This window comes from Cricetulus griseus (assembly GCF_003668045.3).
Source record: "Cricetulus griseus strain 17A/GY chromosome 1 unlocalized genomic scaffold, alternate assembly CriGri-PICRH-1.0 chr1_0, whole genome shotgun sequence".
Taxonomy (NCBI): Eukaryota; Metazoa; Chordata; class Mammalia; order Rodentia; family Cricetidae; genus Cricetulus; species Cricetulus griseus.
Window position 1 is genome coordinate 229,371,187 of NW_023276806.1, and position 24,137 is coordinate 229,395,323.

General features: G+C 48.7%; 2 protein-coding genes across 2 annotated transcripts; both read left to right on the forward strand.

Annotated features, from left to right (window-relative positions):
* The first annotated feature begins 9,897 nt into the window (after nucleotides 1-9,897).
* On the forward strand, nucleotides 9,898-13,139 carry LOC100753528 (RT1 class I histocompatibility antigen, AA alpha chain). Its single transcript, XM_035450943.1, has 6 exons — nucleotides 9,898-9,967; nucleotides 10,170-10,439; nucleotides 10,661-10,936; nucleotides 12,432-12,707; nucleotides 12,834-12,950; nucleotides 13,129-13,139. Exons 1-6 carry the CDS (start codon nucleotides 9,898-9,900, stop codon nucleotides 13,137-13,139), a joined length of 1,020 nt encoding a protein of 339 aa, XP_035306834.1.
* A 4,778-nt stretch (nucleotides 13,140-17,917) lies between these two features.
* LOC113832475 (H-2 class I histocompatibility antigen, Q10 alpha chain-like) lies at nucleotides 17,918-23,641 on the forward strand. The gene is made up of 6 exons (XM_035451421.1): nucleotides 17,918-17,987; nucleotides 18,161-18,430; nucleotides 18,764-19,039; nucleotides 22,426-22,701; nucleotides 23,037-23,161; nucleotides 23,600-23,641. Exons 1-6 carry the CDS (start codon nucleotides 17,918-17,920, stop codon nucleotides 23,639-23,641), a joined length of 1,059 nt encoding a protein of 352 aa, XP_035307312.1.
* The last annotated feature ends 496 nt before the right edge of the window (nucleotides 23,642-24,137 follow it).

Genomic DNA, 24,137 nt, shown 5'->3' on the forward strand with positions numbered 1-24,137 from the left:
AGTGGTCTTGAGTATCATTGGGGTAGGGACCATCATTTGGCAGGCTTTCTGAGATGCAGCAGAGTTTGGAGGGAGATGGGGGAGGGGTCTTGGATGGAACCTCCACCATAACAGGAGGAAGGAAAGAAAACAAAGAAAAAGCAAGTAAAGGAAAGTAAGAAAGAAAAGAAAGGTGAGACTCGAAGTTCATCTCCTGAGGTAGAAACCCAGTGTTGCAGCATCATATTTTCCCCAAGTATGTTTTACATACTTGGGTATTGGATCCTCTCTGACATGGGCTCACAGAGTTAGAAGAAAAAGAGCAACTTGCAGCTTATGCTGACCTGGGACCCTGTGGCTGGCAGCCACAGCTCAAGCTCTAGCAGAATAAGCCCTGGGGAAGCATCTCAGAGGCTGTGGAACTGGGTGTGGTGCAGTTCAGCCCTAGGCCAGGCAGTTTCCTCCTAGCAGCAGTTAAATCCAAGTCTGTGGTAGCCTGCAGCCTCTGCCAGGCAGGGGTCAGGGCAGGAAAGCGGGCAGGTGAGCACAGACCTTCCTGACAGGGAACAGAGGAGGGACAGGAATGCACCAGCAGTTGGGTTAAACTCAGTTGGACCTGTTGTGGGACGGGATTCACACTGTAGCCTGCAACTAACTGCTGGCCCCCAATGGCTCTCAGGAGGCGACAGGGCAGGGGGGTGGAGCCTATGCACTGGTCAGACGGAATCCCGGGGAATCCCACATGGGAAAGCTTAGGCCTCAGTGGGCATGAGAAGCTTGCCAACAGCTGTGGAGGCTGGAGGCTAATGCCACGTGGGCGCCAAATGTAGGCAAATCCAGGATAGCTGGTATAAGGGCGTTATTTAGGATTTATTAGAAAGCACTCACGAAAACGCAACAAGGTAGCAAGCCGCCTCAGTCTTCTGTTCTGCCCCGGGGATGAATGGATCCAGCAGTCCAATCTCTGACCACCACAGAGAAAGCACCTCTATCCCCAGATAGCGCAAGGTCATGGGCAGAGCAAATGCCCACTGGATACAAACAGGCTGTCTTGTCTTTATAATTCTGCAGTAGAATTTGAGGTTAGGAGTGTAAAACCTCCAGCAGTGTTCTTAATCCTTCAGATTTTTTGGCTATTTGTGGTCTTTTGTGATCCCATGTGATTTTTTGTATTTTTTTCTAAATGTGAAATACATCAGAATTTTGATAGCATTACATTAAATCTGTAGATTCATTAGGGTAGTATGGTCGTTGTCACAATGTAAACTATGCCAATCCAGGAGCTTGGATTGTCTTACCATCTTCTGACATTGTTGCTATGATTTCCTCTGTCAGATCTTAAAGTTTTCATTGTAGAGTTCTTCCGTTTTTTGGATATATTTATCCTTAAACAATTAATTCTGCTGGAGTTACTTGGAATGTTGTACATATCCTAATTTCTTTTTCTTTTTCTTTTTTGTTTTTTTTGGAAGTATACTGCTGGCATAAATGAAGGCTACCTTTTTATATTGATTTTGTGTCTGGCAACCATAAGTGTTGATTAGGTCCAAGAGTTTTGCAATACACTCAATCAAAGCATATAAGAAAAGAAACTTGTCTAGCGATCGGGATAGTTTGAATTCTTCATTTCCTGTTTTCCTCCTTTTTTATGACTTTCTCTTATCTGATTGTAATAGCTGAGTCTTCAAACACAGTCTCAGATAGAGCAGAGAGTTGATATCCTCAGCTCATTCCTGGTGGTAGAAGAAACACTGTTTCTCTCCACTGGATACAATGCTGCATCATCACTACTGTCTTCCACAAGACACAGGGAGAGCATTCCTGGATTTCTTTTGTGAATTTTCTTTGTTTCTTTTGTATTGCTTTTGATGGTGTCTCTCTGTGCACTCCTGGGTGCCCTGTAATTTCCTATTTAGACCAGCATGGGCTCAAAATGAAGAGATCCACCTGCCTGGGCTGGTATAAAGGTATCTGACAAAATGCTGAGCCACATATGGAATTCCTGAGTATAGATTGGCTCTCCAGGGCTCACCCTCCTCTGAGGACAGTTCAGAATCCTTTTTAATGGGAAGGTGAGAAGATCTTGAAACAAGCCCAGTTCCATCATTCTGTGATCCATTGGGGACCATGACCTCTCTCAGACCTGGTGTTCTGCAGACACTCAGTCATGGGAGTCTGAAAACAGTGATACTGAATCACTAAGCGCTCCCCAGTCCGGAGCAGAAGTCCCCTTTTCATGTTGGGACACCTACAGTCTCCTACCCTAGAGTGTTTCACTCAGATTCTAGAACTTCATAATAAAGGGATTATCCAGGATACTGTGAAATACTGCTGGGGATTTTCACGCCTTTATCACCCCATTTCTGACCTTTCCCAGGATGGTCTCTTTGGCACTACTGCAGTCCCCATGAAGAATGCACAATGCCTGAACTTTCCAACTCTTCTCCTGAGAACCAGCAGAGACACATGTGACCCATCATCACAGACCTGAAGATAACATCACCCTGAGGTGCTGAGCCATGGGTTTCTACCCTGCTGACATCACCCTGACCTGGAAGAGGGATGAGGCACAGAGACAGGACATGGAGATGGTGGCGACCAGACCTGCAGGGGATGGAACCTTCTAGAAGTGGGCAGTGGTGGTGGTGCCTTCTGGGGAGGAGCAGAGATACACATGTCGTGTGCACCATGAGGGGTTGCCTGAGCCCCTCACCCTGGGATGGGGTAAGCTGGGTGTGAGTGAGTGATGGGTTGTTGGGATGCTGTCTTCACAGTGATTGTTCACGACTCTTGTTCTGTAGCGTGAAGACTGATGCCTGGTGTTTACTGTGTAACAGACACTGTCATCAGGGCTGTCCTGTGACATCCAGAGCTCCTCAGTTCACTCTCAGCAACAGTGTCTCATGTTCCCTGTGATCTCAGGAGCTTAATGTTAAGAACTGGGGAGCCCATCCCACCCCTGCACACAAGAACCCTGTCACTACACTGCCCTGTGTTCCATTTCACAACCAACCTTCCTTATTCAGCAAACAGGAGGGGACACCTCCATCCTGTCACCTCCGTGCTGCCCTGAGCTGCAGCTCATGACTTCCCCACTGAAAATAAGAAACTGAATGTGAACTTGATGGTTCCAATCCTTCAGCTGAGTGTTAATTGTTGAGTAAATTAAAGAGGTGATTTCATACAGCTTTGTGGAGGAAATAAATGATGTCATGGAGAACCTCCTGGAATCTGTGGTCACTGTGCTGTGTGTGTGCAGTGGGGCAGGATGAGGCTGTGGGAACTGAGTGTGAACAGCGCTGTGCACAGCTGAGTCTGCTATGGGTTTTGATGTGGTCACTCCTCACCTCTGCCGCCTCCTGGCTCTGGTCTTCTCTTCACTCAGGAGACCCACGTGCTGACAGAGGCTGTGATCATCATGGCCAGAGCCTTGTCCTGTCCCTCAAATTAGGAGCAGCCAGGGCAGCTGTGACAGGTCATCCTTGAACGACTAGGCCTGTTCTTATTCAGATTTTATTCAGGCGTTTTGAAGATGAAGGTTTCTTTCCCCCAGCAGCTTCAGCCCTAAATAAACACACAAGCCCTATATTAATTATACTCATCTGTTGGCCGATGACTAGGGCTTCTTATTGGCTAACTCTTTCTTAATTATTAATCCATTTCTATTAATATAAGTATTTCCACAAGGTTGTGGCTTACCCATAAATCACCATGTTACTCCTTCAGCAACATGGCTTCTTTTCATGGTCTCTCTCTCCTGTCTCCCAGAATTCTCCTCATCTCCTATCCCCACCTATCTTCCTGCCTCTACTGGCCAATCAGTGTTTTTATTCATCAACCAAAAAGAGAAACATCCCCCATCAGTACTTCTTCCTTAATGTCTCAGGTGTGCCAGTTTGGGACAAAAGGTCCAGAGACACCGCACTGGGTGGATAGGAAAGGAGGTCTGTCCTACTGCTCTGAGAGGAAAGCTGTAAGAAAATTCAATGCACATCTTTAATCCCAGCTCTTGGGAGGCAGAAGCTGGTGAATCTCTAACTTTTGGGCTACTTTGGTCATAGTGAGTTCCTAGAACAGAGCCAGGGATACATAGAAATATCCTGTATCAACACAGAAACAAAATGAGGAGGTAACTTATGACTCTTTGGAGTGTGAAGAATCAGTTTTCTCAAGGGATATGGTCCCTGAGAGGCTACACATACTCTAGTGGGTCATTCTAGACTCATGCACCGAGAGGCAACACTAAATATATTTTTTAAGGCCAGCATATGCACTTGGGAAAGAAAAGTGGTGGAGTTGATAGGAGATGAGTTGAACGGAAGGGAATTGGGGGTGAATTTCTTTAAAATATACTATATATGTGAATGAAATTCTCAAATTTGAAAATTAATAATAAAATTATATATTTTAAGTAAAAAAAAAAAACAGAAACTAAAAAGGAAACTAAAAAGCCACTGCAACTCCAGGAAGTCTTGTCAAGGGCTCCACACCTTGACGCCCTTGAGGATCCTAATGGGGACTTGAGCTTCACAGATCCTTGGACCCAACCACACATTGGAAAGGGACAATGGGAGTGACAGTGGCTGACAAGTGGCTGCAGTTGGGGTAGGGGTGAGGAGATAAGGGGCAGCTGTAAGGTGTGGTTACTTACAAAGCCACAACAGGTTATAACTTTCAAAGAGCTAGAAGACAAGATCCTAAATGTTTTCACCACAGAAAGCACACACCTTTGAGGAGATGTGTTCATTCCCATTTAGACCATGTACACATCTGGAGCCATCACAGGACAGCCTAGGAATACTCACAACTTCAATGTCTCCTTCAGTATTTAAATAGGAACCTGGCAAAGGACTTGCTGACCCCCAATGGAGCTATCACATCCAGGTTGCCCAGCCAACACCTATGCAATGGAAACCACAGCAGACAACTGGGTGGCCTTGGGGCAGACCAGGCACCAGGAGGTGAAGGAGGTGCAGTGTAGCCCAAGTACCCCATTTGGGCCCCTGAGGCTGCCTGACATTTTGGCCTTTCTGTGGCAATTCACATTTCCAGGACCCTGATCTTTCCCACCAGAAACCCAATCTAAAGCTGTGGCCCTGGAGGCTCCCAGAGGGCATGACTGGCTACTAGGGGTGTGGACAGGCTGGGCAGGGGACTAAGAGGGGACCAGCATGGCATGTCCCAGCACCTGACACTCAAACCTATAGGCCTTGGACTTGGGTCCCTGGAGCAAGACCCCTGCTTTAGACATCCACCAAGAAGACATCAAGAATACAAAAACTGTGCTGGCTGGCTCATGTGAGCAGCAGCAGCAGCAGGTGGCTCAGTTATCTCTGAGATTGTGAGCTCACTGGGAGATAAGCTGATGTCCTTGGTGCAGCATTGGCAGCCCAACCAGGACCCCTGATCTCTGGAGTTGCTTGAAGCCATCATATTGGTACACTGAATTCTGGAATGAACTAAAGGAGAGAAAGCCTCATGGTTCTGGGTGGAGGAGACAAGCTTTGCTGTGAATTCTTATGTTGGAGCTCTGTGCTTTCTCACAGAGTAAGGCCAGCAGCACCATCACCTGATGGACAGCCTCAGAGTCATTGGGATATTGCTCTTCCTGGTTCTTGGGGACTCATCACCAAGGTCCCCTGATCCTGTGTCACAGGGCTGCTCTAGGCAACATCTACCCTCCACCCTTCCAGGAGCTGACCTCTGACTGGCTCTCAGCTGGCAGGATAAACAGACTCCATTCTGAGTTGCCTGCTGTGCTTGGGCGGCACCAGCTGCATCCAGTGCCTAAACTGCCATCTCAGATACTGGATACAGGAGCTGCCAAGACAGTGGTTGTACAAGCTCCACCCCTACTCCACAAGCCCACCTGCCACTGTGGCTTCAACTTTTCCCACATTGTGCTGAGACATCATCTCAAAGCCAGAGAGGATCAGGACCACCTAGAACTGCCTGGTACAGGAATGAGTTCAACACAGGCACAGGTACAATCCAGAGGACCTGAGGGCCTCCATTCCCTGGTTTGCATAAGACCCAAGCCAGAGACCACTTCCCTCAACTCCTTGAATTCAGTTTGCTGTGATCTAGGGGACCCTGGGCTGTTCCTCCAGGAAGAATATCTACTGAACTCACCCTCACTAGTTTCCCAGCCCTGGGTCCCAGCAATTTCAGCAAGTGAAAGGATGATGTCCCTGAGACTCCTTGGCAGGCCTGCTGGCACCATTTGCTCCTACCCAGCTTCAAGACAGCCACCAAGCCAGCAAAAGGCCATCAACAGTCCACCTTGTGCAGTGCAGTCTGCAGGGGGCTGAATCTCTCCAGGACATCCAGCTGCAGGAGCTGCCTGTGGACAACAAGAGCACAGGAGACTCTGAAGACTTGTAGCTGTCCCAGAGGAGGACAAGGACTCAGAAGCTGAGGTCAAAGTTCACAGGAGGGAGGACTTCACCTCTTGTCATCCTGGCTGCCTTCTTGGTGCCTTTCCTCTTGCAGCTCTCAGCTCTCAGTAGCCCCCATTGTCAGGGTGAGCCATGGCTGGTCTGGAGCCTGTGGCCATGCTGCTGCCCTGAGCAGGCTGTAGCCCTTGGAGTGAAGCTTGAACACCAAGGAATCCAGAGAGAGGTTTCTGAGTGATAGGTGGCCTGTTGGTGTGACACAGTGACCCATACTCAGCAGATCTGCAGACTGTAAGAGTGAGTGCTGGAGTGCAAGGAGGCTGCTGGCCAGCCCCACCTTTGAAGACAGCCAGGGACAGCAGCAGGCAGGGCCTCAGAAGTTAGTCACCTCAGTCCTGACCAGGACATGGGTTTTCTCTGTCCTGAATGTGCACCAGCACCTCTGCTTCCTGCAGCACCTGCCAACCCAACAGTGCCTGGGTGAAATGCTGAACTCCCTGGAGGTCTCTGAATTCTTCCCTTAGTTTTTCAGGAAGTCAGAGGCTTCCTAGGTCTTGAGTTTGCACAGTAATCTATGCAGTGAGAAAGATATCAGAAGTTAGATTTGACTCCAGGTGTGGCCGTGGGTTCTGATAGGGGAAATTCCAGTCTGGCCTCAGACATCTCTGTGTTGATGGGGACTCCAAGGATGCCTTGAAAATGACAGAGGTTTCTGGGTTTATTAGCCACAACTACCACATCCATCCTGGGAAAGTGAGGATAACTTTGAGCAGCAGTTGAAACCGTTACATGACAGCAGAAAGAGACAGCCATGCTCACAGAGTCATAGACCACAGGAAGCAATGAGGCTGGAAAGGGAAGCCGGCAGCCATGCTGAAAAGGCAGGTGTGAGTTTGTGTGCATGCATCTTTATAAGCATAAGAAGACTAGCAGAGGCCTAGATGATCAGCTCTTAATGTAAAGAAACCTCAACAAGGAGCAGCAAGAGGAGCTGTTTCTTCCAGGCAGCTAGACACCAGGACTGAGGAGCACAGTGTAAAAACATCTTCCCGTGTGACAGAAGACAAGGCAGATGTTGGATTCACACAGGGAAAATGTTCCTAAGGAAATAGGGGACAGGGCAGGAAGCAATAGTGAAAAGGGAGGAAGCTGCAGCAAGAAGCCAGAATCTGGCTTTGGGGTGCCAGGACTGTTATTTCCCTGTGCAGATGGAACCCATATAAGGAGCCTGTTAGGACAGCTGTTGGTGGTTGGAGAGAGGACTGTGAAGAGCTGGTCGAGAGGAGCCAGATTCTTCTTAAAGAGACAGGAGGGGCAGGACTAGGAAGTATTCTGATGGATTGAATGAACACTTTTTATTAGAGATTTTTCAGACATGACAAGGGCACTTGCCTGGGGCACTGTATGTGGCCCTAGAATCAGACTGTCAGAGGCGGGTCCATTTTATCTTATAGGAGTGTGGGCTGGCATGATGAAAGTGCCACCAGAGTGGACTTTCCTGTGGCCTCATACAACATAGGGGTTGGTTCCAAAAGCCTACCTTTGGCAAGACTGTGCTCTCCACTGGCAGGAAGACATGAAGAAAGGACATTTGTGTGCATGTAGCCAGGAGAATGTAGGAAGGCACAAGTCCACCCAGAGAAGTTTCCACAGAAAATGTGTTTGGAAATAGGTATGGTGGTGCATGCTTTTAATACCAGCCCTTGGGAGGCACTAGCAAACAGTTTCCAGGCCAGCTTAGTCTCCATGGAGAGTTCCAGGTCAGATAAGACTATCCAGGGAGACAATACCTCAAAAATAAATGAGTAAATACATAAATAAAAACAACAATTAAGAAGAAAAACTGGGGGGGGGGGCTGGAGAGATGGCTCAGCAGTTAAGAGCACCAACTGCTCTTCCAGAGGTCCTGAGTTCAATTCCCAGCAACCACATGGTGGCTCATAACCATCTGGTGCCCTCTTCTGGTGTGCAGATGTACATGGAAGCAGAATGTTGTATACATAATAAATAAATAAAAATCTTTAAAAAAAGAAGAAGAAAAACTATGTATGGAGGAAATTGTTAACTTGGGGCCTAAGTGCAGTGGCTGAGAAAGTGCAGCCTGCATGGCAGGAGTTGGGGCAGGAAGAGTCAGCATCATCCTCAAGGGCTGAGCTGTGTGGTTTGAGATCATGGCCTCTGCAGAAGGCAGGAGCTGGGGACAGAAATAGGAGGAAAGCAGTGAAAGTCATAGTGGTTCAAAGTGACAGCATGGAGTGACTTCAGGAAGATGGGTCAGGATTCTGGTCATTGTGACTGTGAATCCAAGAAGGCTGTGTCCTGGATAAGATCTGGCTCTCTGAGGCCACTTTCCACCGTTTTAGTGATCTTGGTTTAACTGAAGTCTGAAAATAACAAGTCACACATGACATATAAAAGTGACATTACATTATAGATTGTGACCTTTCTGTCTAATGACATCTCTGTCCTGCCAGTCTATGCCACCTGGCATAAGAGTCGTCCTCTGCCCAGTGTCCTCCCCTGTCCACACTGCACAGGGCTGAGGTACTCAGGACCCACTCAGTTTTCAGAGCCACTGTCCCCACCAGGCACCATCCATCTTCCTCCTCTCATCAACTCATGTGTCATCTCATCACCGCAAGTGTGAGCGCAGGTCAGTCAGTTGTGGGTGGGAAGAACCTGCTTTGTGAAATTGTTCACTTTTTAATGATCCCGATTTCTTAACTGAATCAGATCATAGGAGTGTCTGTACAGTAACTCGTGGAATGTGGGCAGCCTTCAGTGCTGGGCTTTATCCAAGCGCTTCAGGGAAAGGGGACAGCAGTGTTGAAGCTATGCTCTGGCTTCACACACACAAAGATCATCCTAAAACACAACTGGGGCCAGGGAGGCATCACCTGGGAAGAAACACTAGGAAACTCTGGGTCTAGCACATGGCTGTTTAACCCATTCTTTCACATATGGAGAACTCAGATTCCTAACCAGTCAGGTTTGGCAGTGTCAGCTCCCACTGCAGGGGATCACAGGATCCCGGTCTCTGTGGGAGTCTGTGTGGTGCTTGCAGGCCAAAGCCTCTGCTTTCAAGAGAAACCATCTCTCCACTGCATTGCTGACCAGCTCGGGGTCATCAGGAGATTTGGGAGTTGGGATAGAAAATAGCAAAACAGCTGTGTTCATGCAGATAGTTTCCCTGGGATTACCATCAGACAGACTCTGGGAAGGGGTTCAAGGAGACGGTGTCATACACAGGAATAATGCCAGGTGGAAGGACTCAGGACAAAGTCCCAAGTCCTAAGAATTGGTTTCAGGATCTAAGAGCTGAAGATGGGGTTTTGATTGGGAAGTGTAGGCTTTTGGTTTCACTTCCTGGTCTGTCAGTGGCTGTCAGGTTGGCTCCCAGAGAGACAACAACCTCAACCATGAGAACCATGGGTTCCTAGAAACAGGAGAGAAGTCTGTCAAGACAAATTTACAAAGTCCACGACCATTCAAGGCTGTGTTTTGTCTCCCCCTAACCCTGAAGATGGGGAGCCCTCTGCTCTGGGACCTCCTGCTGCTGGTGGCCTCCCAGGCCCTGACCCAAACCCGCGCAGGTGAGAGCAGGGTCTGGAGGGAAACGGCCTCTGCGGAGAGGGCGGGGCCGACACCAGGGAAGCGCGTCCCGCAAAGCCCAGCCAGACCTTCCCGCCCCTTCCACACCCGCGTCCCGAGCCCCGCGCCCTGCTCCCCTCCCGGCCCGCGCACCCACCCGCGGTCCTGGAGAAGGGTCGGGGTCTCACTGCTCGCCGCCCCCAGGCTCGCACTCCCTGCTGTATTTCCGCACCATTGTGTCCCGGCCCGGCCTTGGGGAGCCCCGGTTCATCGCCGTCGGCTACGTGGACGACACGCAGTTCGTGCGCTTCGACAGCGACGCGGAGAGTCTGAGATATGAGCCGCTGACCACGTGGGCGAAGCGGGAGGGACTTGAGCATTGGGAGAGGCAGACACGGTTTGTCAAAATCAGCGAGCAGATTTACCGAGGGAATCTAAGGACCCTGCTCGACTACTACAACCAGAGTGAGGGCGGTGAGTGACCCTGGGTCGGAGGTCACAGCCTTCCACGAACATATGTACGGTCCAAAGTCGCCCCGGGTCCCAGGTCTGAGGTCCGGGAGGAGGAGAGCTGGAACCGGAATCTGGTTTCCCTTTCAGTTTAGAGGATCCACGAGTGAGCGGGGGCGCTGGGCCGATGTCCCCAGGGCTGGACAGCTGAGTGGGACTGACCCGGTGGTTCCCCCCACCCCCAGGCTCTCACTCCATCCAGGTGATGTATGGCTGTGACATGGGGTCGGACGGGCGCCTCCTCCGCGGGTACCGTCAGGACGCCTATGATGGCCGCGATTACATCGCCCTGAACGAGGACCTGAGGACGTGGACACCGGCGGACAGGGCGGCGCAGATCACCCGACGCAAGTGGGAGCAGACTGGTTTTGCAGAGAATGAAAAGGCCTACGTGGAGGGCACGTGCTTGGAGTGGCTCCGCAGATACCTGGAGAATGGGAAGGACCAGCTGCTGCGCACAGGTGCAGGGGCCCCGGGCATCTCCTCCCTCTGCCCTCGGGCTGGGCTCAGTCCTGAGGAAGAAGAGACCCTCAGCTGGGGTCATGCCCCTGTCTCTGAGGGGACACAGTGACCCTGGGGCTCCTGATCCAGCCTGGCAGGGGCTGCGCTGATCTCCCAGGGCTCAGCCTTCTCCCTGGACGGTTCCAGATCTGTCTCAGGAGGGCGGGAGAGAAGATGCCCACATCCCCAGCAGTGGCTCCTCAGTCTGCAGCCCTCTGTCAGCCATGGCCTCTGCCAGGCCGGGTTCTCTGCCCACACCCAGTGTCTGAGTCTAGGACAGAAAGTCTCCTTTACCTGATGGAGACATGGATGCCCCGACTCTAGGCTGCTTCCCCAGTTTCTAGAACTTTCCAAAAAATACATTATCCCAGATTCCTGTGGGTGAGGTTTGCATCCCTCACACACCGCAATTTCAATCTCTTCCTAGAATGGTCACAGCAGCATTTAAGGGGTGCTCTGGGAGGATTCCAAATTGCGTGTTTTGGGGGGAGGCTCTTTTTCTTTTCTTTTTTGAAGTTGCCATTTTACTTTTAGTCAGTTTTTTTTTTTTCCTCGTTATGGTGATACTGCTTCTTTCCCTCCCCTTGTACTATCATGGGTGTCAGTCTCCACAGGTGCCATGGGGGACTGATGCTCTGGATAATTACATAAGTTAAGTCAGTGTTTGCTTTAAACGAAAGAGTCCCATGACCTTAGACTATTTTCTGCCAGAATTAACCATCCAGAGCCCCCTGCTCTCCCTCAGGCCCAGGAGTTACACTGTTGCCCTAGTGAATTAGGAGTTTAACTTCCTCAAAGACAGGGTCTTCTAGAATTCAAGGACTGGAAGGACAGGGAAAATCCACACACCCCTGTGAGCACTGCTGTGTCCCAGTGAGTGCTGCACTGGGATCCACAGCACACTTCCAGAGATCCTGGGTGACAACACCTTGTATCTTGTCCTCCCTAGAGGCAGGGTTTGGGGAGTCATTTTCTCTGCCTGAGTGTCAGAGGTTCTACTGCACACTTTGGTGATGGCTGTTCTCTTGGACAGACAGTTATACTGGTTAGCAAGATGGCCACAGTGGTTGTCCCTCAACTGTAGCAGCAGTAACTGGTGGCACTGTTTTGTAGCCTGTGCCCCTAATTTCTTATTTTGATATGAATTTAATAATGTATATAAATTAATTATTTTTCATTCCTTCTTCAATACTTTTACCACCTAACTTATGCTATAGAACATCACATAGGGAAGACCGTGTGACCTGCTGGTTCATGAGATTCCCTCTTAGCTTCTGGGTCCCCCTGGAAATGTGCATATCCGTGATGAGGGGACCACCGCCACCTGCAGGTCACTAATGTGATGACAGTCAGAAGTGTTCAGACACATAATTAAGTGTCATCACTGATTTAACTTTGTATTTGCAGATTTCAGTTTATCTTGTTATTGTGCGGTTTCTTAAATCTTCCACACAGATCCCCCAAGGGTACATGTGACCCATCATCCTGGACCTAAAGGTGATGTCACCCTGAGGTGCTGGGCCCTGGGCTTCTACCCTGCTGACATCACCATGACCTGGCAGAGGGAGGAGGAAGAACAGACTCAGGACATGGAGCTGGTGGAGACCAGACCTTCTGGGGATGGAACCTTCCAGAAGTGGGCATCTCTGGTGGTGCCTTCTGGGGAGGAGCAGAAATACACATGCCATGTGCACCATGAGGGGCTGCCTGAGCCCCTCACCCTGAGATGGGGTAAGGAGGGAGGGGTGTAGAGCTGGGGTCAGGGAAAGCTGGAGCCTTCTGCAGAGCCTGAGCAGGGTCAGGGCTGAGAGCTGGGGTCATGACCCTCACCTTCCCTTCCTGTCCTTCCCTTCCCAGAACCTCCTCCTCAGTCCACTGTCCCCATCATGGCAGTCATTGCTGTTCTGGTTCTCCTCGAATCTGTGGCCATCATTGGAGCTGTGGTGGCTGTGGTGAGGAAGAGGAGAAACACAGGTAGAAAAGGGAAGGTCTGAGTTCTCTCTCAGCCCCTTTTAGAAGTGTTCTCTGCCTCATGGAAACATATCCACACACCCCCACCTTGCTCCTCTCTCTAACCTGGGTCTCCTGTTGGTTCTGGAAATTTCCTAGGGATGGGCTCCTCTCTGGTCTCTCACAGCTTTTCTTCTCACAGGTGGACAATGAGGGAACTATGCTCCAGCTCTAGGTAAGTGTGGGAGCAGGATTGTCCTTGAGAGGCTTTGGATGGACCTGGAGTATTTGCAGAGCTCTGCCAACCCATATTAGCTCCTCCAGCAAAGTCTTCTAGCGTTCATGTTTTTACCTTCCAGTGTGTGTGTGTGTGTGTGTGTGTGTGTGTGTGTGTGTGTGTTTACACTAGGCAGGGACAGTTCCCAGAGCTCAGATGTGTCTTTCCCATATTGTAAAGGTGACACTCTGGGACCTACTGGGGGAGGCAAAGTGGACATGATTGGGTTTCAGGGACTCCCAGAATAACTTGTGAGTGAGTGATGGGTTGTTGGTATGCTGTCTTCACAGTGAATGTTCATGACTCTTGTTCTGTAGGGTGAAGGCAACTGCCTGGCATGGATGGAGTGACAGACAATGTGTTCAGCCCTCTCCTGTGATATCCAGGACCCCTCAGTTCACTCTCAGCAACAGTGTCTGATGTTCCCTGTGATCCTATGGGCTCAATGTGAAGAACTGTGGAGCCCAGCCCAGCCCTGTACACCAGGACCCTGTCCCTGCACTACCTGTGTTCCCTTCCACAGCCAACCAACCCTTCCTGTTGCAGCAGACAAGAGGGGACATTTCCTGTCACCTCCATGCTGCTCTGAGCTTCAGCCCTTCAAATCCCCACTGAAAATAAGGATCTCAATTTGAACTTGATTGTTCATGTTCTTGATCTGACAGGTTGATTGTCTATTAAATAAATTATTGGGATACTTAGAATTTGAGAAGCGAATAAATGGCAGTGTGGAGAACCTTCCAGAATCTGTGTTCATTGTGCTGTGTGCATCCGGTGACACAGGATGAGTTTGTGGGAGCTGAGTGAGAACAGGGCTGTGCCCAGGTGGAGCTCAGTCCATTGCTGGCTGTGACATGGTCACTCCTCAGCTCTGTCACCTGCTACCTGTGTTCTCTTCATCACTTAGAACCACATGCTCACATCTGTAAACACAGGGACACATTCATGGCCAGAGCCTTGTCCAGTCCCCAGAATTGTGAGCAGCCAGGGGACAGGTCATCTGGGCACTGACCTGATTGTAGCTCTTCATCCAGTCTTCTCTGTTTATTGTTGACTTTTTAGTTTGTATGGAGGACTAGGCCTGTTTTTGTTCCTGTAAGTGGAGCCTGATTCCTTATCCCTTGTGCTCCCTGAGTGACAGCATTAAAATGTGGTTTTCAATTCCATCCTTTCCCATCAGGACCCAACTAGGCCCCTGCACTCAGGAGACTGTGGCCTGAGAACATGAACTTCAGACTCCTGAGCTCCTGCCTCCTTCCAGACCCCTCCTTTGAGGATCTCTCCTTCTTTCCCATCATTTAGAATTTAACCAGAGTTGTACGGTGGCAGAGAGGAGGGATCTACAGGGTCTCATCTCAGATTTGTCCTGTTGCTTTCTACCCAAGGTCCCCGCCCCGTTTCTGGCTCTGGGAATCCTGGTGCTGCCCCCAGTGGTGACTACAGTATTGACAGGTTGAGTCTACTTTAGATGGATGTTTATTTAAAAGACATGATCCCTTTTATCTTGTTGACTATGTCCTTTGCCTTACAGAAGCTTCTTAGTTTCAGGAGGTTCTGTTTATAATTGTTGATCTCAGTGTTTGTACTACTGGTGTTATGTTCAGGAAGTGGTCTCCTGTACCAATTCATTCAAGGTACTTCCCACTTTCTCTTCTAGGAAATATACAGATGTAAAATTAGTAAATTTTAAAAATAGGTTGTGGGAAAATCAAAGATGGAAATTACTTCATCCCCTGCTCCAGGATATGACCCCTGTGTTTTCTTTTCTAGCCTTCTGACTTCGAGTCAAGAGCTCCAGGAGCCTTAGCAGAGATGTCTGATGACCAAGGAGGTCATGATCTGTCATGGTGCTGCCATCTTTGTCTTGTGAGGGACGATGGCTTCCAGTGCCAGGGACTCTGAAAACATTGATACCCAATAAATTTTTGTTGAATGAATTAAAAAATATGATCATGGATCACAGACAGAAAGGCAGGTGGGGAGAGAGAGGGGAGGGCTTTGCTGAGGGGAAAGCTCAGGCGACCCTGACCTCAGTGTGAGGGGACCTGGTGCTGCCATGCTGAAAACGTGTGTGTGTGTGTGTGTGTGTGTGTGTGTGTGTGTGTGTGTGTGTGCGTGCATGCATGTGCATGAGGTTATATAAGCATAAGAAGACTAAGAGAGGCCTAGATGAACAGCTCTTAATATAAAGAGACCTCATCAAGGAGCAGCAGAAGGAGCTGGTTCTTCCAGGCAGCTGGACACCAGGACTGAGGAGCACAGTGTGAAAACATCTTCCCATGTGACAGAAGACATGGCAGACATTAGAGCCACACAGGAAAATGTTCCTAAGGAGTTAGGGGACAGGGCAGGAAGCCACACTGCAAAGGGAGGAAGCTGCAGCAAGAAGCCAAGACTCAGGCTCTGGGGTGCCAGGACTGTTATTTCCCTGTGCAGATGGAACCCATATAAGGAGCCTGTTAGGACAGCTGTTGGTGGTTGGAGAGAGGACTGTGAAGAGCTGGTTGAGAGGAGGCAGAGTCTTCTTAAGGAGACAGGAGGGGCAGGACTAGCAAGCGTTCTGATGGATTGAATGAACACTTTTTATTAGAGATTTTTCAGACATGACAAGAGCACTTGCCTGAGGCACTGTATGTGGCCCTAGAATTGGAGTGTCAGATGGGGGGTCTTTTTCATCTAACAGAAGTGTGGGCTGGCATGATGAAAGTGCCCACAGTGTGGAATTTCCTGTGGCCTTAATACAACATAGGAGTTTGTTCAAAAAACCTACCTTTGGCAAGATGTGCTCTCCACTGGCAAGAAGACATGAAGAAAGGACATTTGTGTCCATGCAGCCATGAGGTGTAGGAAGGCACAAGTCCACCCTGAGAGTTTTCCACAGAAAACGTGTGTGGAAATGGGTATGGTGGTGCATGCCTTTTTTGCCAGCCCTTGGGAGGCACTAGCAAGCAGTTTCCAGGCCAGCTTAGTCTCCATGGAGAGTTCCAGGTTAGCTAAGGCTACCTAGGGAGAACTTATCTCATAAATAAATGAATGAATACATAAATAAAAACAGCAACACTAAAAAAAGAAAAAGTGTCTATGGAGGAAATTGTTAACTCCGTCCTAAGTGCAGTGGCTGAGAAAGTGCAGTCTGCATGGCCAGTTGTCAGGGCAGGAAGTATCAGCATCATCCTCAAGGGCTGAGCTGTGTGGTTTGAGATCATGGCCTCTGCAGAAGGCAGGAGCTGGGGACAGAAATAGGAGGAAAGCAGTGAAAGTCATAGTAGTTCAGAGTGACAACATGGAGTGACTTCAGGAAGATGGGTCAGGATTCTGGTCATCTTGATTGTGAATCCCAGAAGTCTGTATCCTGGATAAGACCTGTGTCTTCATGGAGTCCACTTTCCACAGTTTTAGTGACCCTGGTTTAACTGAGGTCTTGGTTTAACTGAAAATAACAAATCACACATGACATATAAAAGTGACATTACATTTTATTTAGATTGTGACCCTTCTGTCTAATGACATCTCTGTCCTGCCAGTCTATGCCACCTGGCATAAGAGTCGTCCTCTGCCCAGTGTCCTCCCCTGTCCACACTGCACAGGGCTGAGGTACTCAGGACCCACTCAGTTTTCAGAGCCGCTGTCCCCACCAGGCACCATCCATCTTTCTCCTCTCCTCAGCTTGTGTGTCATCTCATCACCGCAAGTGTGAGTGCAGGACAGACAGTTGTGGGTGGGAAGAATCTGCTTTGTGAAATTGTTCACTTCTTTCTTTTAATTTATTTGATTTTATGTGCGCTGGTGTGAAGGTGTTGGATCCCCTGGAACTGGGGTCACAGACAGTTGTGAACTGCCATGTGGATGCTGGGAATTGAATTCCAGTCCTTTGGGAGAGCAACCAGTGCTCTTATCCACCAAGCCATCTCTCCAGCACCAATTGCTCACTTCTTCATGTGACCCATTTATTAATTAAACCAGATCATAGGAGTGTCTGTACAGTAACTCGTGGAATGTGGGCAGCCTTCAGTGCTGGGCTGCATCCAGGCACTGCAGGGAAGGGGACAGCTGTGGTCTGGTTTCACACAAAGATCATCCTAAAACACAACTGGGGCCAGGGAGGCATCACCTGGGAAGAAACGCTAGGAGACTCTGGGTCTAGCACATGACTGTTTAACCCATTCCTTCACATATGGAGAACTCAGATTCCTAACCAGTCAGGTTTGGCAGTGTCAGCTCCCACTGCAGGGGAACACAGGATCCTGGTCTGTGGGAGTCTTGTGTGGTGCTTGCAGGCCAAAGCCTCTACTTTCAAGAGAAACCATCTCTCCACTGCATTGCTGACCAGCTCTAGGCCATCACTGAGATTTGGGGATTGGGATAGTCAGGAAAACAGCTGTGTTCATGCAGATGGTTTCCCTGGGATTACCATCAGGGCAGGGTTCAGGGAGACAGTATTAAACATGGGACTCTGAACAGTGGGAGGATTCAGAACAAAGTCCTCAGAATTGCTTTAGGGTTAAAGAGCTGAAGGTGGGGTTTGGGTTGGGAAGTGTTGGCTTTTCCTATCCCTTCCTGGTCTGTCAGTGGCTTTCAAGTTGGCTCCCAGAGCAACAGCAATCTCAAAACCATGAGAATGTGTTCCTAGAAACAGGAGAGAAGTCTCTGTGAAGACAAATTACAAATTCCATGACCATACAGGGCTGTGCTTTGTCTCCCCCTAACCCTGAAGATGCGGATCCCTGTGCTCTGTGCCCTCCTGTGGCTGGCGGCCATCCTGGGCCTGGCCCAGACTGGTGCAGGTGAGTGCGGGAAGGGCGGGGGCGGCACCAGAGAAGCCACGTCCCCGCATCGCCCATCCAAAGGCCCCTTCCCCACCCGCGTCCGGATCCCAGCGCCCTGCTCCCCTCCCGGCCCGCGCACCCGCCCGGGGTCCCGGGAGGAGGGTCGGGGTCTCACCGCGCGCCGTCCCCAGGCTCGCACTCGCTGCGGTATTTCTACACCATCGAGTCCCGGCCCAGCCTCAGGGAGCCCCGGTTCATCGCCGTCGGCTACGTGGACGACACGCAGTTCGTGCGCTTCGACAGCGACGCGGAGAATCCGAGATATGAGCCGCGGGCGCAGTGGATGGAGCGAGAGGAGCCGGAGTATTGGGAGAGGGAGACGCGGAAAGCCAAGGAACTTGAACAGAGTTTCCGAGGGAAACTGAGGACTCTGCTTGGCTACTACAACCAGAACAAGGGCGGTGAGTAACTCGGGTGGAGGTCATGACCTTCACGTCCCTATTTATGGGGTCCCAAGTCGTCCTGGGGGTCTCAAGTCTGAGTTTCTTCCTGAAATGTGCGACCCGCAGAGACTCTGGACCAGAGAGACAGGGACAGAGACCCACGTTTCTTTTCAGTTTAGAGGAGTCCAAGGGTGGGCGGGGACAATGGGCAGGACAGGTGCGGGAGCTGGTCGCGGTGGGTGGAGCCGAGAGGCCCAGATGATGTTGTGGCGGGACACGTAGGCGGAGGTGACCCCCGCAGAGGTGCAGGCTGTCGGTGCTGACTTTGCTCCCCACCTCCCCCCCCACCAGGATCTCACACATTCCAGCATCTGTCTGGCTGTCACCTGGGGTCGAACGGGCGCTTCCAGCGCGGGTATGAACAGTTCGCCTATGATGGCAACGATTACATCGCCTTGAACGACGACCTGAGGACGTGGACCGCTGCTGACCCGGAGGCACAGATGGCCTGGCGCAAGTGGGAGCAGACTGGTGAGGCAGAGAGACACAGAGCCTACCTGGAGGGCGAGTGCGTGGAGTGGCTCCACAGACACCTGGAGCACGGGAAGGACCAGCTGCTGCGCACAGGTGCAGGGGGTGCGGGCAACTCCTCCCTCTGCCCTTGGGCTGGGCTCAGTCCTGAGGAAGAAGAGACCCTTCAGCTGGGGGTAATCCATCCCTTTCTGTACTTATTTTTAATTTTTTAACTTTCTTACAGAATAAGTCATGCTCTAAAATTAACCAGAACAAGCCGGGCGTTTTTGGTCCACGCCTTTAATCCCAGCACTCGGGTGGTAGAGGCAGCCGGATCTCTGTGAGTTCGAGACCAGCCTGGTCTACAAGAGCTAGTTCCAAGACAGCCTCCAAAGCCACAGAGAAACCCTATCTCGAAAAAAAAAAAAAAAAGTTAACCAGAACAAACGTTATACGTCTCAGCGAATATATATACTTGGTTTAGCCATTATGAACTTGTGGAGATTCACATTGGATTTTACATATTCCTTAGCAAATATAATCCATGCACTTATCTATCACCAACACGCAAAAGAAACGAAGAAAGAAAACCCATGAGAGATAAATAACTAAAAAAAAAAAATTAGCTTTATATTAAAACTCAGAACCGGTGGTTAGTCCTTTCTCATCCCCAATATTTAGCCTTTCTTGTCTTTTGGTCATGTTATAGTATAGACACATGTACACTTATTTACATATGTATATATATTGTTGGCTACATATGAGGAAAGAAAAAGTAATTTTTCTTTCTGCAACTGTGTGACCTTACTTAATATAGAACATGGTAAGTTCATCCATTTTCCTGTGTATTATGTGATTACATTGTTTTGAGGCAAATAATATTTCATTTTATATGTGTACTAAATTTCCATTATCTACATGACTGTTGATGAATTAAATCGAATTTTTTAGTGAATAAATCAACAATAACCATAGGGTATAAATATCTCACCAGTAGGTTGTGGACTTCTGGCCAGGAATAAAATAGCTGGATAATATGATAGTTTTTGTGATTAATTTTTTCCTGCACTGTTCAAAATGATTCCAGAATGACTGTATTAATTTGCTCACTCATGCGCTCACACATGCGTGCAAACACACACACACACATACACACACACACACACACACACAGGAGTGAGTATGGCTCCTCTCTCTCCACGTCCTCTCCTGCATTTGCTGTCAGATTTCTTGGTGACAGCCATTCTGACTGGGTGAGGTGCTATCACAAAGCAGTTTTAACTTTCATTTTTATTTCATTCTTTTATGGGGATGAGTGTTTTCCCTGCATGTGTGCATGTGCACACATGTGTAACTGGTGTCTGGGGTCAGAGCAGTGTGTGTGATTCCCTGGAACTGGAGTCACAGTGCATCTAACCCAGGTCCTCTATAAGAGCATCAAGTGCTCCTCACCTCTGAGCCAACTCTCCAGCCCTTCTAAGTAGTTTAGTCAATGTAGGATAGACATACTGAACACACTGAAAATGTTAGTGGCCGTTTGTGCTTTTCCTTTATTAAGACAACTCTCTATTCAGTTCTGTTGACCATTGGTTGATTGACAATGTTAGTTTCTGCATTCTCTGTAAACTAAGGGCTCTAGTCCCTTGTCTGTAGTCCAGCTGGTACCGGTTTCTCCTATTGTGGCTTCTGTTCCATCTGCTGATTGTGTCCTGTGCTGTGAAGAGACTTCTCTCATGCTGATGCATGGCCTGATTAGCTGCTGTGCTATTGTCCTCTTCTGAGGTTGTTGTCCACCCCAGTATCTAGAAGGGGTTCCCTTAGGTTGTCTGTTTGAACTCTGGGTGTTTCGAGTCTTGAACTTAATGAGGTCTTTGCTGTATTTCAAGTTTACTTTTGTACAAGGTGGGAGGTTGGAATCTAAATTCATATTCTTAGGTTAATAAAAAAGCACAGTGTTGCAGTATCATGTGTAGAATAGGCTCTTTTTCCAATATGTGTTTTGCATTCTTTGTTGAAAATCAAATATGCATAGCTTTGAATTATAATGCAGGATTTATATTCTATGCCTTTTATTTTCATGTCTATTTTATGCCAGTTCCAGGCGGGCTCTGTTACTCTAGCTACACAGGATAATTTGAGGTTAGAGTGCAATCCTCCAGCAGTGTGCTTTTGTTTTGTTTTTCAAGACAGTTTTTCTCTGTGTCATTGTCCTACTGGCTGTGTAGGCAAGACTCGCCTGGAACTCACAGAGGTCCACTTGCCTCTGCCACACAAATCCTGGGACTAAAGGAATGCTCCACCACTGCCCAGCCTCCAGCAGTGACTTTAATCCTTAGGATTGTTGGCTGCTCATGGTCTTTTCTCATTTGACACAAATTCTCTTCCTTTTTTCCTAAAGCTATGCAATATATCACAGTTTTGTAAGTATTGCAGATTATATCTATACATTAATTTGAGTAGTATGACCACTTTCCCAATATCAACTCTGTCAGTCCAGGAGCATGGGTCATCTTTGCATCTTCTATCATTGTCTTCTATGATTTCCTGTGTCCATATCTTGAAGGTTTTACTTGAGAGCTCTCTCATTTCTTTGGGTAGATATATCTTTAACCACTTAATTCTGGTGGTTTTGCTTTGAATGTTGTACATTGCCTAATTTATTTTTCTGAAAATACAATGCTGGGATAACTGAAGTCTACTTTTTATATTGATTTTGTGTCTGGCAACCATGAGTGTTCATTAGATCCAAGAGTTTTGCTGAGGACTCAACAGGGCCATTTAAGGAAATAATCAAGCTGTCTGGAAATAGGGACAGTGTGACTTCTTCCTTTCCTACTTTGATCCCTTTTATGCCAATAGTTTGCCTATTTCTGATAGCTTATATAAAATCATCACTGTATTAAATATGATGGTGGAGAGTGTTCACCCTTGTCTCCTTCCTGGCTTTAAAGGAAACTCTGGGTGATTCTCCTTTTGGCATAATATCCACCTGTCCTCTTATCTCTCAAATATGAGAAGTGGAAAGTTCTATAGGGTCTCCTGACCCTTTGTCGGGGACTGACTCTCCCAGGGCTCACCCTTCTGTCAGAACAGTTCAGAGTGTGTCTCAGAAGGTAAGGAGAGAAGGTTCCTGAAATAACCAAGGCAGTTAGCCATCAGTCTGCAGTCCTGTGTGGGCCACATCCTTGCTCAGGCCCAGTTCTCTGCCCACACTCAAGGTCTCTGGAGTCTGAATTCAGTGATGCTGTATCCATCAGCCCCACTCATCAGTCAGGAACAGAAGTCCCTTCTTCCTGATGTGACACCAGAGTTCTGTGACCTTGGACTCTCTCACCCATATCTAGAATTTCCCAAAGATGAGATTATCCAGAGCCCTGTGTCTAAGCTACAGGGATTTTTCACCCCTCCCTCACCTCATTTCTGACCCACCCCAAGATGGTCACAGTGACCCTGCTGGAGTCCCCTGCAAAACACCTGAACTTTCCAACTATTCTCCTCAGACCCTCCAAAGACACATGTGACCCATCACCCAAAACCTGATGGTAAAGTCACCCTGAGATGCTGGGCCCTGGGGTTCTACCCTGCTGACATCACCCTGACCTGGAATAAGGATGAGGAAGAATTGACACAGGACATGGAGATAGTGGAGACCAGACCTGCAGGGGATGGAACCTTCCAGAAGTGGGCAGCAGTGGAGGTGCCTGTTGGAGAGGAGCAGAATTACACATGCTTTGTGGAGCATGAGGGGCTGCCTGAGCCCCTCACCCTGAGATGGGGTAAGGAGAAATGCGGTGCAGACCTGGGATCAAGAAAGCTGAAGTGGAGCTGGAGAAATGGCTCAGTGCTTACGAGCACTAGCTGCTCTTCCAGAGGTCCTGAGTTCAATTCCCAGCAACCACATGGTGGCTCACAACATCTGTAATGAGATCCGGTGCCTTCTTCTGGCATGCAGGCATACATGCAAAGAGAATATTGTACACATAATAAATAAAAATCTTAAAAAAAAAGAATGAAAGAAAGAAAGCTGAAGCATTTTGTAGACCCTGGGCAGGGTCAGATTTGACAGCTAAACCATGACCCTCATCTTCTCTTCCTCTCCCTTCACTCCCAGAGCCTCCTCAGTCAACCATCACCATCGGGACCATTGTTGGTGCTGTCCTCGGAGCTGTGATCTTAGTTTGTATCATTGGAGGTTTTATGATGTGGATGAGAAAGAACACAGGTGTGGAAGGCAGGGTCTGTTTTGTTTGGGGTTTTGTTGTTATTGTAGTTATTTTAATTTAGCACCTTCAGGAAGGATGAATAGTGAATGGGAAGCAACACACACACACACACACATACACACACACACACACACACACACACACACACACACACACACACACTAGCACACCCATGCCCATCGCTGGGTCTGTATGTTGACAATCACCTACTCTAAAGTACATGGAAAAAGAAGGAAATGCTCATACCCTGAAGATGGAAGTGATGGGGACCTGATTTCAAAGGACAGGGGGAAGTCCCTGCTGAGGACAGACCTGCAGACTGCCATTGTTTCTTCCCTGCATAGCTTCTTCCTTCCTCATGCCCCTGACCCTTCCCTGGTCTGCAGTCACAGTGTGAAAACATTCTGGGAACCAGAACTTCCCTTATCTCTCACTGCTTTTCTTCTCACAGGTGGAAAAGGAGACTGTGACCCTGCTGAAGGTCAGGATGTGAGGGAAAAATTGGGGCGGCACTTGGGGCGGAGGCTGAGCTGATGGTTTCTCCTCCAGTCACAGCTGTCAGTCTCCTGACTGTGTCTGGTTATTTCTTCTGCAGGCATGTCGGTTCCCATAAAGATTGCTCTGCTTCATGTTGGCTCAAGGGCAGAGAGTTCAAAACTGTCCTCAGTAAGTCATAATACCTAAATGTCAAAGGCATGGCTACACTAGGATGTTCAATCTTGGCCTTGGCTGTCTTATCTAAATAACAACAGACATGGTCTGAGGTGTGGTTACTCCTGAACATCAAGACCAGGTAATAAGAAGTTGAATCTTTGGAGAAATAAGGAAGACAAGTCAGTTTGTTCTTCATGTATGATACCATGTTCTGCTTTTTGGTTAAGGTATTTAAGACTGGTGAAAAATTAATATGGGGCATTCAGTATTCGCTGAATTGCCCTTCTGACTCTATCCTGTATCTCTGTCTTTTCCTTACTGTCTTTAGCTAGACT

Excerpts from the sequence above, each read along its gene's own strand:
- LOC100753528 (XM_035450943.1), top strand. The coding sequence starts at position 9,898 with ATGGGGAGCCCTCTGCTCTGGGACCTCCTGCTGCTGGTGGCCTCCCAG. Across the intron at positions 10,937-12,431 it reads GGACCAGCTGCTGCGCACAG|ATCCCCCAAGGGTACATGTG; the intron begins GTGCAGGGGCCC and ends TCTTCCACACAG. Across the intron at positions 12,708-12,833 it reads GCCCCTCACCCTGAGATGGG|AACCTCCTCCTCAGTCCACT; the intron begins GTAAGGAGGGAG and ends TTCCCTTCCCAG.
- LOC113832475 (XM_035451421.1), top strand. The coding sequence starts at position 17,918 with ATGCGGATCCCTGTGCTCTGTGCCCTCCTGTGGCTGGCGGCCATCCTG. Across the intron at positions 19,040-22,425 it reads GGACCAGCTGCTGCGCACAG|ACCCTCCAAAGACACATGTG; the intron begins GTGCAGGGGGTG and ends TATTCTCCTCAG. Across the intron at positions 23,162-23,599 it reads ACACAGGTGTGGAAGGCAGG|GTGGAAAAGGAGACTGTGAC; the intron begins GTCTGTTTTGTT and ends TTCTTCTCACAG.